Genomic DNA, 13,096 nt, shown 5'->3' with positions numbered 1-13,096 from the left:
TCTTGAATCTGGAAACTGAAAACCGAATTGCGACCGTGAAAATGAAAACTAAAATTAGAAACGGAAAATATTATGTATAACTTTTTAGTAATTTAAATTCCACTTCACACTAATAAAAAAACACATTTTTTATATTTCATGGAATGTATAAATTCTAATTTCTTTAAATTTCAATTTTTTAAATAAATTTTGAATTGAAAATTCGTTAAGAAAAACATTCTTTCAATCAAACTGGACCTCACTGTTGGTAGGAAGTATTTTATGGTTGCGACTTCGGAGCGGCTTTACCCGACCCATAAAAACCAGCGACCCACAAACAAACCAACAAATCATCTCACTCACTCACCATTCCCACAAACACAGTTAACAAACTTCAAAGAAAGAAGATGAGGGTCTTCTTATGCAATTCACCACCATCACCACCACCACCACCACCACCACCACCGTCAACCACCATCAACCGCCCTCAAAAACCTCACCTTTCCCTTCCTCATAAACCATCTTTCCTCCATTCACTAACCGGAGCTGCGTTATCCTTCAACCTCCTTATCTTCTCGCCAATCTCTCCCCTTCCACCACAATCAATCGCTTCGGATCTTAATTCTTCTGGTATTCAATTAGAGTGTCGCGAAGAGGATCAACGGAGAGAAGAAGAGGAAAATAGGTTTCAAAATGCTCCTGAATTAGTGACTAATCAAGAAATTGTCAAGGAAGCTTGGGAGATTGTTAATGATGGATACCTTGGTTCTGATCCAAACCGTTGGTCCCCCGAAACTTGGCTCGTATGTAGCTACTTATATTGATTGATTTTATTTTACATATATATTCCACTTGTGTTTATTTGAATGGTTATGTTTGTTGGATTTTTAACTCACTAGTTTATAGTAAAATTTTATTGTTGTGATGATTGTTATAAGTTGTTGACACTAATTGCTTCTATGTGAGCGTTGACATTGCGTTTCGAAAAGTGATTATTGGAATATTATGTTTCTAGTCATCTGGTGTAGTGAAAATGATTTTTATTCACTTGTGCTAGAGGGACATTTTGCTACAAATAGTAACCTAATTTTGATTATTCCATAAATACCAAACACCCCATATTTGAATTGTAATCTAATCTAATTTTGTTGGTTGGTTTTGAAGTAGAAAAGGTAGCTACTTTGATGTGGGCACTAATACGTGAACCTTGTATTTGAATAATACTCGAGTAATGAGTTTTGTCACAAATTATTATAAATCACTTGACTTGATTAGTAATTAACTTGCGCATTATTAGTGTATGAAACTCAACTATAGTGAAAAAGGACTATGAGGTTTAACGTTATTACGATTCTTGCTATTAATGTTTTAACTTTGGAGCATTGTTGTATGTGGTAAAGGATTACAAAAGAACTAGTATTATGTGCTATATCGAAGTGTGTTTATGATATGTGTAATGTTTGTTGTATAGCAAAAGAAGGAAGATATAATGGGTACATCACTTCAAACACGATCTAAAGCGCATGATGTAATCAGGAGGATGTTGTCTAGCTTAGGGGATCCTTATACACGATTTCTTTCTCCTCCCGAGGTTAGTTTCTTCTCGAAAACCTTTTTTTCGTCTATCTATATTAGTAATTTTTAATATATGTTAAATGCTCTTAATGTCTCTGATTATTATAGTGGTCGACTACATATAAATTAGATACACAGAAGAAAATACAAAAAGTTTACTCCCCTGCAATTTTTGCAAACAAGCCGACACTTCTTTTAAAAATAGTAATATAAAAGACGTGTGATAATACCAAGGTTGAAAAAGACGCAAGACAGAGACGAGTCGTTCATGACCTTGAAAGCTCGAGACGGGGTCGAAACGGAGGTTGCCAATTAAATATTTTCAAACATATTATTTTAGAACATATATATTATAATAAATTATTTACAAATAAGATGATGTAGTGTTAGTTTGAATAATATATAGGTTCTTTATAATGTTTTCTATAATATAATATAGTGTATTTGTTATTGTTAATATATTTTTAAGGGATACCGTGTAAGTCGGTTTTATCCCAGCTAAATTTTAATGGGCTTGGGATTTTCGTTCACTAGGTTAAAGGCCATGCAAAAAGTTGACTTTTGACGGACTTTGACATGACTTTTTAGCTTTGACCGACTTTAGACGTTTTGGGGTGAAACAGGATGGGCTAGTCACCAAACCAAAACGTTGCAACAGCCGCCGCAACCGCCGTTTGCAACCATGCATAATACTAATAATTTGAATTTTAATCAACCCTTCAGCATTTGAATTTGATATCATGTATAATTGTTGTTTTCACTTACAAACTTTCCAGTGTCTTATTCCATGGCATTTGTTCCCTTCCGTTGGTATTTAAAGTTTTCAAAGATGGCACGATATGATATCTCCGGAATTGGAGTTAACCTTAGGGAAGTTCCCGATGAAAACGGTGAAGTAAAGTTAAAAGTTTTGGGTCTCATTTTGGATGGCCCTGCACATACAGCCGGAGTCAGACAGGTACGCAACGTATTATTAACCATTTATTTAAATTCTATACTAACATATCAATAATCTTACTATATATTCAATTTCAGGGAGATGAACTATTATCTGTCGATGGAGTAGATTTGAAGGGCAAATCAGCGTTTGAAGCTTTATCAATACTACAAGGCCCTAGTGATACATCTGTGAACATCATGGTTATCTTAAATTGATGCCAATTACAAAGTAGTAATTATCGTTATCTATTTTTGTTATTGATTAATTATATATGTAACGCGTATGGCTGTTAGGTCAAACATGGAAATTGTGGTCCAGTACAGTCTATGGATGTCCAGAGGCAACTTGTCGCTAAAACACCAGTTTTTTATCGGTTAGAAAAAATTGATAGTAGTAACATTTCAGTTGGATATGTGCGTTTGAAAGAGTTTAATGCACGTGCTAGAAAAGATGTGATTACAGGTACATTTTCATTATTTATTTTATTAATAGAAGTAATTTTCTTCTAAATTATATATTGTATACAGTAGCTTATATTTAAGTTGAGGCCGAAATTCTGACAGCAATGAAGAGACTTCAAGAAATGGGTGCTTCGTACTTCGTTCTTGATCTTAGAGATAACCTCGGTGGATTAGTACAGGAGGGAATCGAAATTGCAAAACTGTTTCTTAGTGAAGGGCAAACAGTATGTTTATTCTTTTTTTTTTTTTCGTTTGCGTTTATTTATTAGTTGTCGTGAAATATTATTTATTAGAGTTGTTTCAATTCGTTTTTGTTTAATGTTTGGTTATTAACAGGTAATATACACTGCTGGAAGGGACCCTCAGAATGTAAAAAGTATAGTAGCCGAAAGGGACCCACTTATTACCGTTCCTGTCATTGTATGCTATCTACTACTGTAATACCGTTCTTTAATCCAATCCTATCACAACTGCTCGTTTCCCTTTTGCAAAAATCACTACTCGGGGAGTACTCGGTTGGTACTTTTAAGGGAGTACTCGGCAACACGGTTAGTACTTGGATGTTGACCAACTTTGACTTTGACAGATTTTGACCGATGCTGACTGATTTTTTCAGTAATCCCGAGTTTTGACCGATTTGACCAAGTTTGACTTTGATGTTGCTATGAATAATCTTTTGGCTGAGTTTGACCAAGTTTGACCGAGTACTCCCCGAGTTGCAAATACTGAGAAATCGCCAATTAACTCCGAGTTCTGCAACACTGACTACCGTTCCTGTCATTGCAGGTTTTGGTGAACAACAATACTGCTAGTGCAAGTGAAATAGTGAGTATTCCTATTACCATAATTTCAAATTCTTTCGGTACTTTTATTGATATATACTTAAATAAACCACTGATACTTATTAAAGGTTGCATCTGCACTTCATGACAACTGTAGAGCTATTCTTGTTGGTGAAAGAACCTACGGAAAGGTTTGCATCTCTAATGACTTAATTTAACGAGTAACGTTATTTTGTTTATTAGCCTGATAGCAATTTTTTTTTTTTTAATTTAATTTCAGGGCTTGATTCAATCAGTATTTGAACTTCTTGATGGATCTGGTGTGGTGGTTACCGTTGGGAAATATGTCACTCCAAATCACTTGGACATAAACGGGAACGGTATCGATCCTGATTATAAAAAGCTTCCAGGTACTTTATCGACTTCAATGATGTCACACATGACACATTTAGATCTCTAACTTTCGTGCACTCAAGTTTTTTTTTTTTTTTTTTTTTTTTTTTTTCCTTTTGCAGCATGGAATGAAGTGGTTGAACGATTATCCAAGTGCCAAACGCAACACGGGTGAAACATATGTATGTGGTTTCTTCTGTTACTTTTTTTTTTTTTTGGAATAGCTAAGAAATTCTCTTAACGTCTCAAAAGATACGTGGTGGTTTCTTGATGGTGGTATTGAACTATATCCGTAAACAATGTGTCAAACCTTAAAGGGGGTAGAATTGACTTTAGACCGAAATGAACAGGGTCAAAAGTAGCCAAATGGGGATTGCTGCATTGAACAGGGTCGAACGGGTCAAAAGTTGACAAACATGTATGAAAAAAATATGACTTAAAAAATCTTTGTGGCCAACCCTGTCCAGTTTGGTTTATCTGCACATATAACTCCCCGTTTTCGAAATGGGCGCATTTTGATCTGTTACAAGTAACATTAAAACGTCACACGTGCACTAGGTCACACTTATATTAACCTTGTTTTTTGTAATTCAATCACATGCAGCCGCTAAACATATTGGATAGCTGTCGGGAAATGTTCTATCATCACTTCATACAAAGATTGATCTGATCTGATCTGATCTGATGCAGATTGTACATAAACCCCATGAGTTACTTTACTATTGGTATTAAAGAACTATCAAATGGGTTAATCATGATGATTTCATATACTCGAAACACATTTTAGTGTAGATATCAGAACTAGAATCATTTTCCCATATAAGTCTATCTTGCTTATTTTTATCTTATGATCTGCGTACTTTTAACTAAAAACATGCATTTTAAATAGTGTTTGCCGTGATTCAACAAGTTTTACTTTGGGGTCTTGCCTTACTAAAAAAAGAAACAATCAAAAAACAAAAAAAAACTTCTTTTTACTCATTATTAGTGTGAGATGTGAGATGGTCTTAAAGAGAAGCCTCTGTTACATTTGAGATGGTCTTATAGAGAAGCTTGTAACTTCAACTATGTTGTCTTCGAAAACCATTTGATTCCGCTTGTGACATTGAAGTTTATATATAGCTTTGAGTACTAGCGGATCCAGAAAATTAATTAAACTAAACGTAAACGTAAGCATAAAACGTAAAGCCAAAGCGTAAAACGTAAAACGCAAAATATAAACCGTAAGATGTAGTAAATCGCTAAATGTAAGAGAAATATTCAAATGAACCAATTTTTAAGTTGAGATCCAAGGGACCAATCAAAGTGCGACACGTGGCGCTATAATCACATGTGATTAAAAAAATTAATTTTTTTTTTTTATTTTAAACTTTTTTTCGAAATTTTTTTTTGAATTTTTTTTCAATTACATGTGATTGGATTTGACATGCAGTAAATCACATGTGATTCTGCATGCCAATCACATGTGATTGTAAAACCAAATCACATGTGATTCTGCATGTTAAATCCAATCACATGTGATTGAAATATTTTATTTTTTTTAGTAAAATGACGAATTTCAGTAATTTTGTGCTAAATCCTATAAACACCAAGTTTTTGATCAAAACTTGATTAAATTAGTGAATTAAAGTCTGAAAATTTGAAGATATAATCGCGAAACGCTAACAAACTTGATCAAATCACCGAATTAAAGTCTGTTTTCGGTTGAAATTTTTTTTTTCAAAAAAAAAAAAATTTGAATTTTTTTCAATCACATGTGATTGGATTTGACATACAGAATCACACGTGATTGTGTTTTACAATCACATGTGATTGAGTTTTACAATGCAAATTTAAAAAACAAATTCAAAAAAAATTTCAAATTTTTTTTAAAAAAAATAAATATTTAAAAAAAAATTTGATTTTTTTTTTCAATCACATGTGATTGTCGCGCCACATGTCGTGCTCTGATTGGTCTGTTGGATTTCAAGCAAATTATTGGTTTCAAGTGATTACAACTCATGTAAACATAATATGTAAAGCGTAGGCCATTCTAAAAAAAATCGTAAACGTAAAGGATGAGAAACATAGGATTTATAAATCCCTCATATACAAAAGGATTTTAAAATTTCGTACTCATAGAATTTTAAAATCTCATTTTTTTGATGAATGGTTTTTCGATTTTTTTTTTAATATATTTAATTTATTTTCGCCGAAAAAAAAAACTATAAATAACATGTAAAAAAAAAGCTATAAATAACATGTAAATAAAATATTGTATCACTTTCTGTAACACTTCTGGCAAACGCATTATTATTAGTGTAGTGTAAATAGTGTATTTCAACTCGTACTTTTCATAAATCAACTCATGATCTTTGATATATTTGTACAGTACAAATATTATTATTATTATTATTACTATATTATTATTACTATATACTAAGGATCATAGTTGAATGCTCAAACCCTATTGGTCGTCCACTATTCACCAACAGTGGTCAGCCACTATTCACCTTTTTTTTTTTATCCCTTCACTTTTTTTTTCCTCCTTTGGATCCCTATTAGTCGAGCACTGTTCATCATTTTAAATATTTTTTTTCGTCTTTTTTTTTTTGCCATATTATGTCTTTATCATTTGAAGAAAGTTGATAGGATAGTATACATGAATACATACACTCGCTATTACGCGATTTAAAATATATATGTATATATATATATATATATATATATATATATATATATATATATATATATATATATATATATATATATATATATATATATATATATATAGATATATGCTCAAACCCTATTGGTCGGCCACTATTCATCAACAGTGGTCAGCCACTATTCACCTTTTTTTTTTATCCCTTCACTTTTTTTTTCCTCCTTTGGATCCCTATTAGTCGAGCACTGTTCATCATTTTAAATATTTTTTTTTGTCTTTTTTTTGCCATATTATGTCTTTATCATTTGGAGAAAGTTGATAGGATAGTATAAATGAATACATACACTCGCTATTACGCGATTTAAAATATATATGTATATGTATATATATATATATATATATATATATATATATATATATATATATATATATATATATATATATATATTTTCTTCGGATCCCTATTAGTCGAGCACTGTTCATCATTTTAAATATTTTTTTGTCTTTTTTTTTTGCCCTATTATGTCTTTATCATTTGGAGAAAGTTGATACGATAGTATACATGAATACATACACTCGCTATTACACGGTTTAAAATATATAATATTTTTCAATTTTTTTTAATTAAATCGCTAAGACTTTTGAAGCAGCAGCGCGCGAACCGTCGGTCACTATTCATCAATAGTGGCCGACCACTATTCATCATTTTTTTTTACGCTTTCACTTTTTTTTCCCCAACTTTCACTTTATATTTACTATATTGGCCGACTCCTATTCATCAATAGTATTTTTTTTTAATTTCCCACTATTCATCATTTTAATTTTTTTCCTCAAATACATGAATACATACACTCGCTATTACACGGTTTAAAATATATAATATTTTTTTAATATTTTTTCTAAAGTTAAATCGCCAACACTTTTAAAGCTGCAACGCGCGAACCCACCTTTCTTGTTTAATGCATGATACAAATATCTAATGCAAGTAGTTTATTAATGAGTGGAATTATCATTTTTATTATTACTTCGTATCATTTTTATTATTTTTATCATTTTTTTATTATTACTTCCCTGCTATGAAGTATCTACCCATGACACTTTTCCCATATCATTTGGGTAAAGGGGAGGGGGGTTGAAAGGACCCGTTCATATATATTATAAACGATTCACAATAGTTGATTACATCCGAGGTATTTGACCTCTATATGATACATTTTACAAACATTGCATTCGTTTTTAAAATACAAATTTTCTTTACATCGAAAATTGACAGGCATGCATACTATTTCATAATATCCACTATCCAACTATAAATTGACTTAATAATAATAATCTTTAATGAACTCAGTGACTTAAATGCAACGTTCTTCGAAATATGCCATGAAAGACTCCAAGTAATATCTTTAAAATGAGCAAATGCACAGTGGAAGATTTCTTTAATACCTGAGAATAAACATGCTTTAAAGTGTCAACCAAAAGGTTGATGAGTTCATTAGTTTATCATAATCATTCATTTTCATCATTTTAATAGACCACAAGAATTTCATTTTCAGTTCTCATAAATATACATCCCATGCATAGAGACAAAAATCATTCATATGGATTGAACACATGGTAACCGACATTAACAAGATGCATATAAGAATATCCCCTATCATTCCGGGAAATCCTTCGGACATGATAAAAACAACATCGAAGTACTAAAGCATCCGCTCCAACAGATAGGGTTCGTTAGGCCCAATAGATCTATCTTTAGGATTCGCGTCAATTAGTAGACTGGTTTACTAATTCTTAGGTTACCAAGTAAAAAGGAGCATATTCGGCTTCGATCATTCAACCATATAATGTAGTTTCGATTACTTATGTCTATTTCATAAAACATTTATAAAAATTTCGCATGTATTCTCAGCCCAAAAATATAAAGGGTAAAAAGGCAAATGAAACTCACCATACTGTATTTCGTAGTAAAATACATATAACGTCATTGAACAAGTGCAAGTTTGGCCTCGGATTCACGAACCTATATTAATTATATATATATTTATGTGTTGGTCAATATTTGTTTAATAAACTAGGTCAAGTCATAGTGTACCACAATCCTAATGCTCGAGACTAATACGCAAAAGTCAACAAAAGTCAATTTGACTCAAACTGTTTTCCAAAATTTATACATGATTATTATATACTTTAAATATCGTCATTTTATTTTAAATATTTTTAAAAGATTTACTAGAGTAAATAATATAATTCTTTTATTAACAAATATAATTTTATATAAAAATATACTTTTATATATCTTAAGTAATAAAATTTATAAAGTTCATTTGATATCATAAAAATATTACGATAGGTTTTATTAAGGTAATTATATTATTTGTATTACATATTTATTTGATAAAATAACATTGGTAATAGTAATAAGTAAAAGTTGTATTATTTTGTAATAATAATGATTATTATCCTATTAATAAAAATATTAATTTTTATATTTACTAAAAAATGATGTTATGATAAAATGATAGTTCTAATTCATAATAATAATGAAATTTTATATTAAAAAATGATATTCCTCTTAAAAATAATAATTTATGTAAAAATGATATTTTTAATATTAATAATACTTTTAATAATAATAGATATAAGAATAATGAAAAATCTTACAATATTTTAAATTTCATCATGATACTCATACTCATTATTTCCTAATCGATTTGTTAGTAACTTTTAAATCGTCTTTCATATCGCGTTCATTTTGATGATAATAATAGTAGTTATAATAATTAAGTGTTACTTAATATTATAGGGGTTTTACTTGGCCGGGTTTTACTTGGTCGTGCCCTTGGAGTGGTTTCAAGGTTTCTTCCCGGACAGCGATGGGGGCGGGCTTATTATCGCTGCATCGGCATAGTCGAAATGAAAGATGATCGCAACGGGTGATTTAGTCCCCCTCGAGTGATCCTAATCGCTGTTTAAAAAAAAATACTTACAAAATGTTAAATAATAATCCGAAAATAATTTACCCACATTCCCCATATATAAAATTTTTTGGAACAAAAACGAATACTGATCAATCCTATATCAAGTTATTACTTGATTAAGGATTGAGTGCAATGAGATTATGGAGGATGGGATGTTTGATGATTATTTTGGGTCCCGATAATCGTCTTTCACCTTAACAACCAGGTGATCAACCACCCCGACCCGGTCTTGATTGTCATTTAGCATAATTCACCTTAGCGCAATGTAGGCAAAATCACAAGTGAAAATCACAAAGGCTCGAGTAAATGGTAGAGAATCAACAACCTATAAATGAGAGGCCAAGCTCTCTATTTATAGTATTCGAAATATCTGCGGTCTGCGGTTTACTTAACTATCCGCGAAAACTTAGCGGAATAAACCGCAGTCTTTTATTAACGCAGAAGCTGATCCGCAATCTTTACTTTTCAGCGAACATTCCATAACTTTGGATTGTAGTTCGCGCAATTCTGCTTTTTGGTTATAGCAAATAAAATATACATATACAATGCACATAATAAAAAAATATACATCCCATCCTCCATAATCTCATTGCACTCAATCCTTAATCAAGTAATAACTTGATATAGGATTGATCATTCCGCGCAAAACTTGGCGATCATATCTTGCAAAAAATTTGGTTGTTCAAACTTATGTTGCATTGACTTAGGCGCAATGCTTCTAAAAGCATTCGCTAAAAAATATTGAGCATTTTTCTCTGCGAACAGCATCAGATGCTTCACCCGCATCCTCATGCCGAGGGAAAGGTGTTGGTGGTCGCCTTCGTTTAACATGTGAAATTTTTACAAATTCCTCTGCATCGTCCGAATCATCAGAAAACTCACTTTCTTCTCTTGGCGCTTTCGCAGTCTTCGAATTATAAACAGAATTTAGAATAACACGTTCATCCGCACCATCGCTATCACTATCGCGATGATCAATGACTAAACGATCAGCCTGTGATCCAGAATCATTCAACGGCCATAAGTAAGTTCGCGGTACGCGAGATTCGCGACAATATTTTCTAGCTTGTTCAATAGCGGTGCCAAGTACTTTGTCTGCTTTTCCAGCCAAAATCCTTAATCGCATGCCATCAGCGACGGTTTCTTCTCGATGTTGCTGCAAATTCCTGCGCGCGACCTTTTTTCAGCAGCAACCTTTAGTTGCGAATCAGCGTTAACAGGTGTGATAACCCGGGAATTTCCGACTAAATTTAAACTTAATCTTTATATGATTTCGATACGATAAGCAAAGTCTATAATGTTGAGTCTCGAGAATTTTTGAACTATATTCATATAACCAATTACCCTCTGACTGTGCTCGATGATTCACGAACAATTATTTGTAATTAAATATGTACATATTATATAAATATAAACATTAGAATATATAATATTTTAATTTAATAATGTATACTTCAAATAATTAGAATTTAAAATGTAAAATAACAATTAGCATAATTAAGTATTGTTACTATATATAAATATGTATATGTTATTATAATTCCATGATTAAATAAATATAAAAACAATTGCGTTTATTATCACTAATATCAATATATGTATTGTTAATATTGGAAAACATGTAACTTGTTATATCTTCATTATGATTAAATATTATTACAATTAAAATATATAGTACTCATTACTATATAACCTATTATATAGTTAAAATACATAATCCATAAATTGTAATACTAATACATTAGTTATAATTGTTATAATAATGCTGTTATTACTTTTAATAATAATATCAATACTAGTGTTATTGGTATAATTATTTTGAAGATATTATATATAGATATGAAATGTGTTATAAATAATTTTTTTTTACTAATAATATTATTAATATTAATAAAATTAGTATTATTATTATAATAATTATCAATAATATTATTATTATAAATTTCACTAAAAATTTTGGTTATTGAGACATAATATTATTTTCTTTTAATATTATCATTATTATTGGTATGTCTATATTATTATTATTAATAAAATTATTAATTATTAAAAACTAAAATAATAAATATATAGAAATAGTTAGATATCAGGAGTATTTTTTTTTCTTTTTGTTGTAATCTGTTTTGGTTCTGTCTGTTACTGCACCTCGTGAGGTATTGTCCTCAATCCCATCAATTATTGTTTACAGCTAATCGATCCTCTTAGTTATTATCACTACATGTCGAAACAGGAAAACGAGATTGGGTTTTGGAGAGCACATCTATTTTTTTATTTTTTTCTGTTTTCTTTTTTTTCTGTCGCTGCTCGTTCTCTTTTTCTTCTTAATTCAATTTCGAATCAGTTTGCAAAAACTAATAATGTAGTTACCTTAGGAATCTTCCATTCAAACTATCTCCAAAATCTCAGTTTCTAATTCGTTCTAACAATCAAGAATTTCGAGGTCAAAGTTATTTTCTAAAAAGTCAAACAATTGTGTTCATCGCCAAATTTGAATTCGTTTTAAAGTTTCTGTTGAAATTGATGAATTAGGAAGTTTATATGATCAATTTAGAAACTAATTCATGTTGGGATCGTAAGCTATAATGTTATCAAAATACAAAATCAAATTTTTTTTTGTTCTAACAGCGACTGACTGCAGGTCGATTTTTTTTTATTATTTTATTTTTTCTGTTTTAGTCTGGCAACTCAAACTCATAAATTTCAAATCGTTTTCTGTTTAAGATTATAGAACCAAAATTTGATAGCTTTGATCATTATTAAAAACCTTGAGTTGATTAAAGATGAGGAAGAAGAAGAACACTAGAATGATACGGGTTATAAAGAAATTGGTTGGGTACTAATTCAGAAAAACATAATGGACTGGATGGTTTAAGTGATGTGTTGTTGAGCGGGAGGTCGCAGGTTTGAGTCCGGTTCAGGGCTATTTTTTTTTACAAAAAGGGTATAATTTTCTAATACTTTTATTTCAATTATTATTACTCTTATTATTATCGTTATTCTTATTATTATTATTATTATTATTATTATTATTATTATTATTATTATTATTATTATTATTATTATTATTAATTATTAATATTGTGATTGTTATTATTGTTAGTGTTAAATATTATTGTTATAATTGTTATTATTACTAATATTATTAACATTATTTATTATTATTGATATTAACATATGTATTATTATTATTATTATTATTATTATTATAATTATGATCATGATTATTATTGTTAACATTATTATGAACATAATGCAAACTATTATTATAAATATTATTATTAGTATTACTGTTATTAATAATATTATCATCAAAATAAGTATTATTATTAAGTAATATGATT

General features: G+C 30.2%; 1 protein-coding gene across 2 annotated transcripts; it reads left to right on the top strand.

Annotated features, from left to right (window-relative positions):
- Positions 1 to 349: 349 nt before the first annotated feature.
- LOC139897084 (carboxyl-terminal-processing peptidase 1, chloroplastic) lies at positions 350 to 4,959 on the top strand. 2 transcript variants are annotated; one of them, XM_071879730.1, is made up of 12 exons: positions 350 to 782; positions 1,451 to 1,570; positions 2,375 to 2,512; positions 2,590 to 2,694; positions 2,788 to 2,956; positions 3,058 to 3,179; positions 3,292 to 3,375; positions 3,742 to 3,780; positions 3,866 to 3,928; positions 4,018 to 4,147; positions 4,253 to 4,312; positions 4,735 to 4,959. In XM_071879730.1, exons 1-11 carry the CDS (start codon positions 387 to 389, stop codon positions 4,303 to 4,305), a joined length of 1,419 nt encoding a protein of 472 aa, XP_071735831.1. In that variant the 5' UTR covers positions 350 to 386; the 3' UTR covers positions 4,306 to 4,312; positions 4,735 to 4,959. The 2 variants fall into 2 exon arrangements, with proteins under 2 accessions (XP_071735831.1, XP_071735832.1); XM_071879731.1 differs by having other exon boundaries at positions 587 to 759.
- Positions 4,960 to 13,096: the final 8,137 nt, after the last annotated feature.

The sequence above is a fragment of the Rutidosis leptorrhynchoides genome, chromosome 3, assembly GCF_046630445.1.
Source record: "Rutidosis leptorrhynchoides isolate AG116_Rl617_1_P2 chromosome 3, CSIRO_AGI_Rlap_v1, whole genome shotgun sequence".
Lineage (NCBI taxonomy): Eukaryota > Viridiplantae > Streptophyta > Magnoliopsida > Asterales > Asteraceae > Rutidosis > Rutidosis leptorrhynchoides.
The sequence above is the reverse complement of the archived record's forward strand: the minus strand, read 5'-3'. Positions and strand labels throughout refer to the sequence as shown.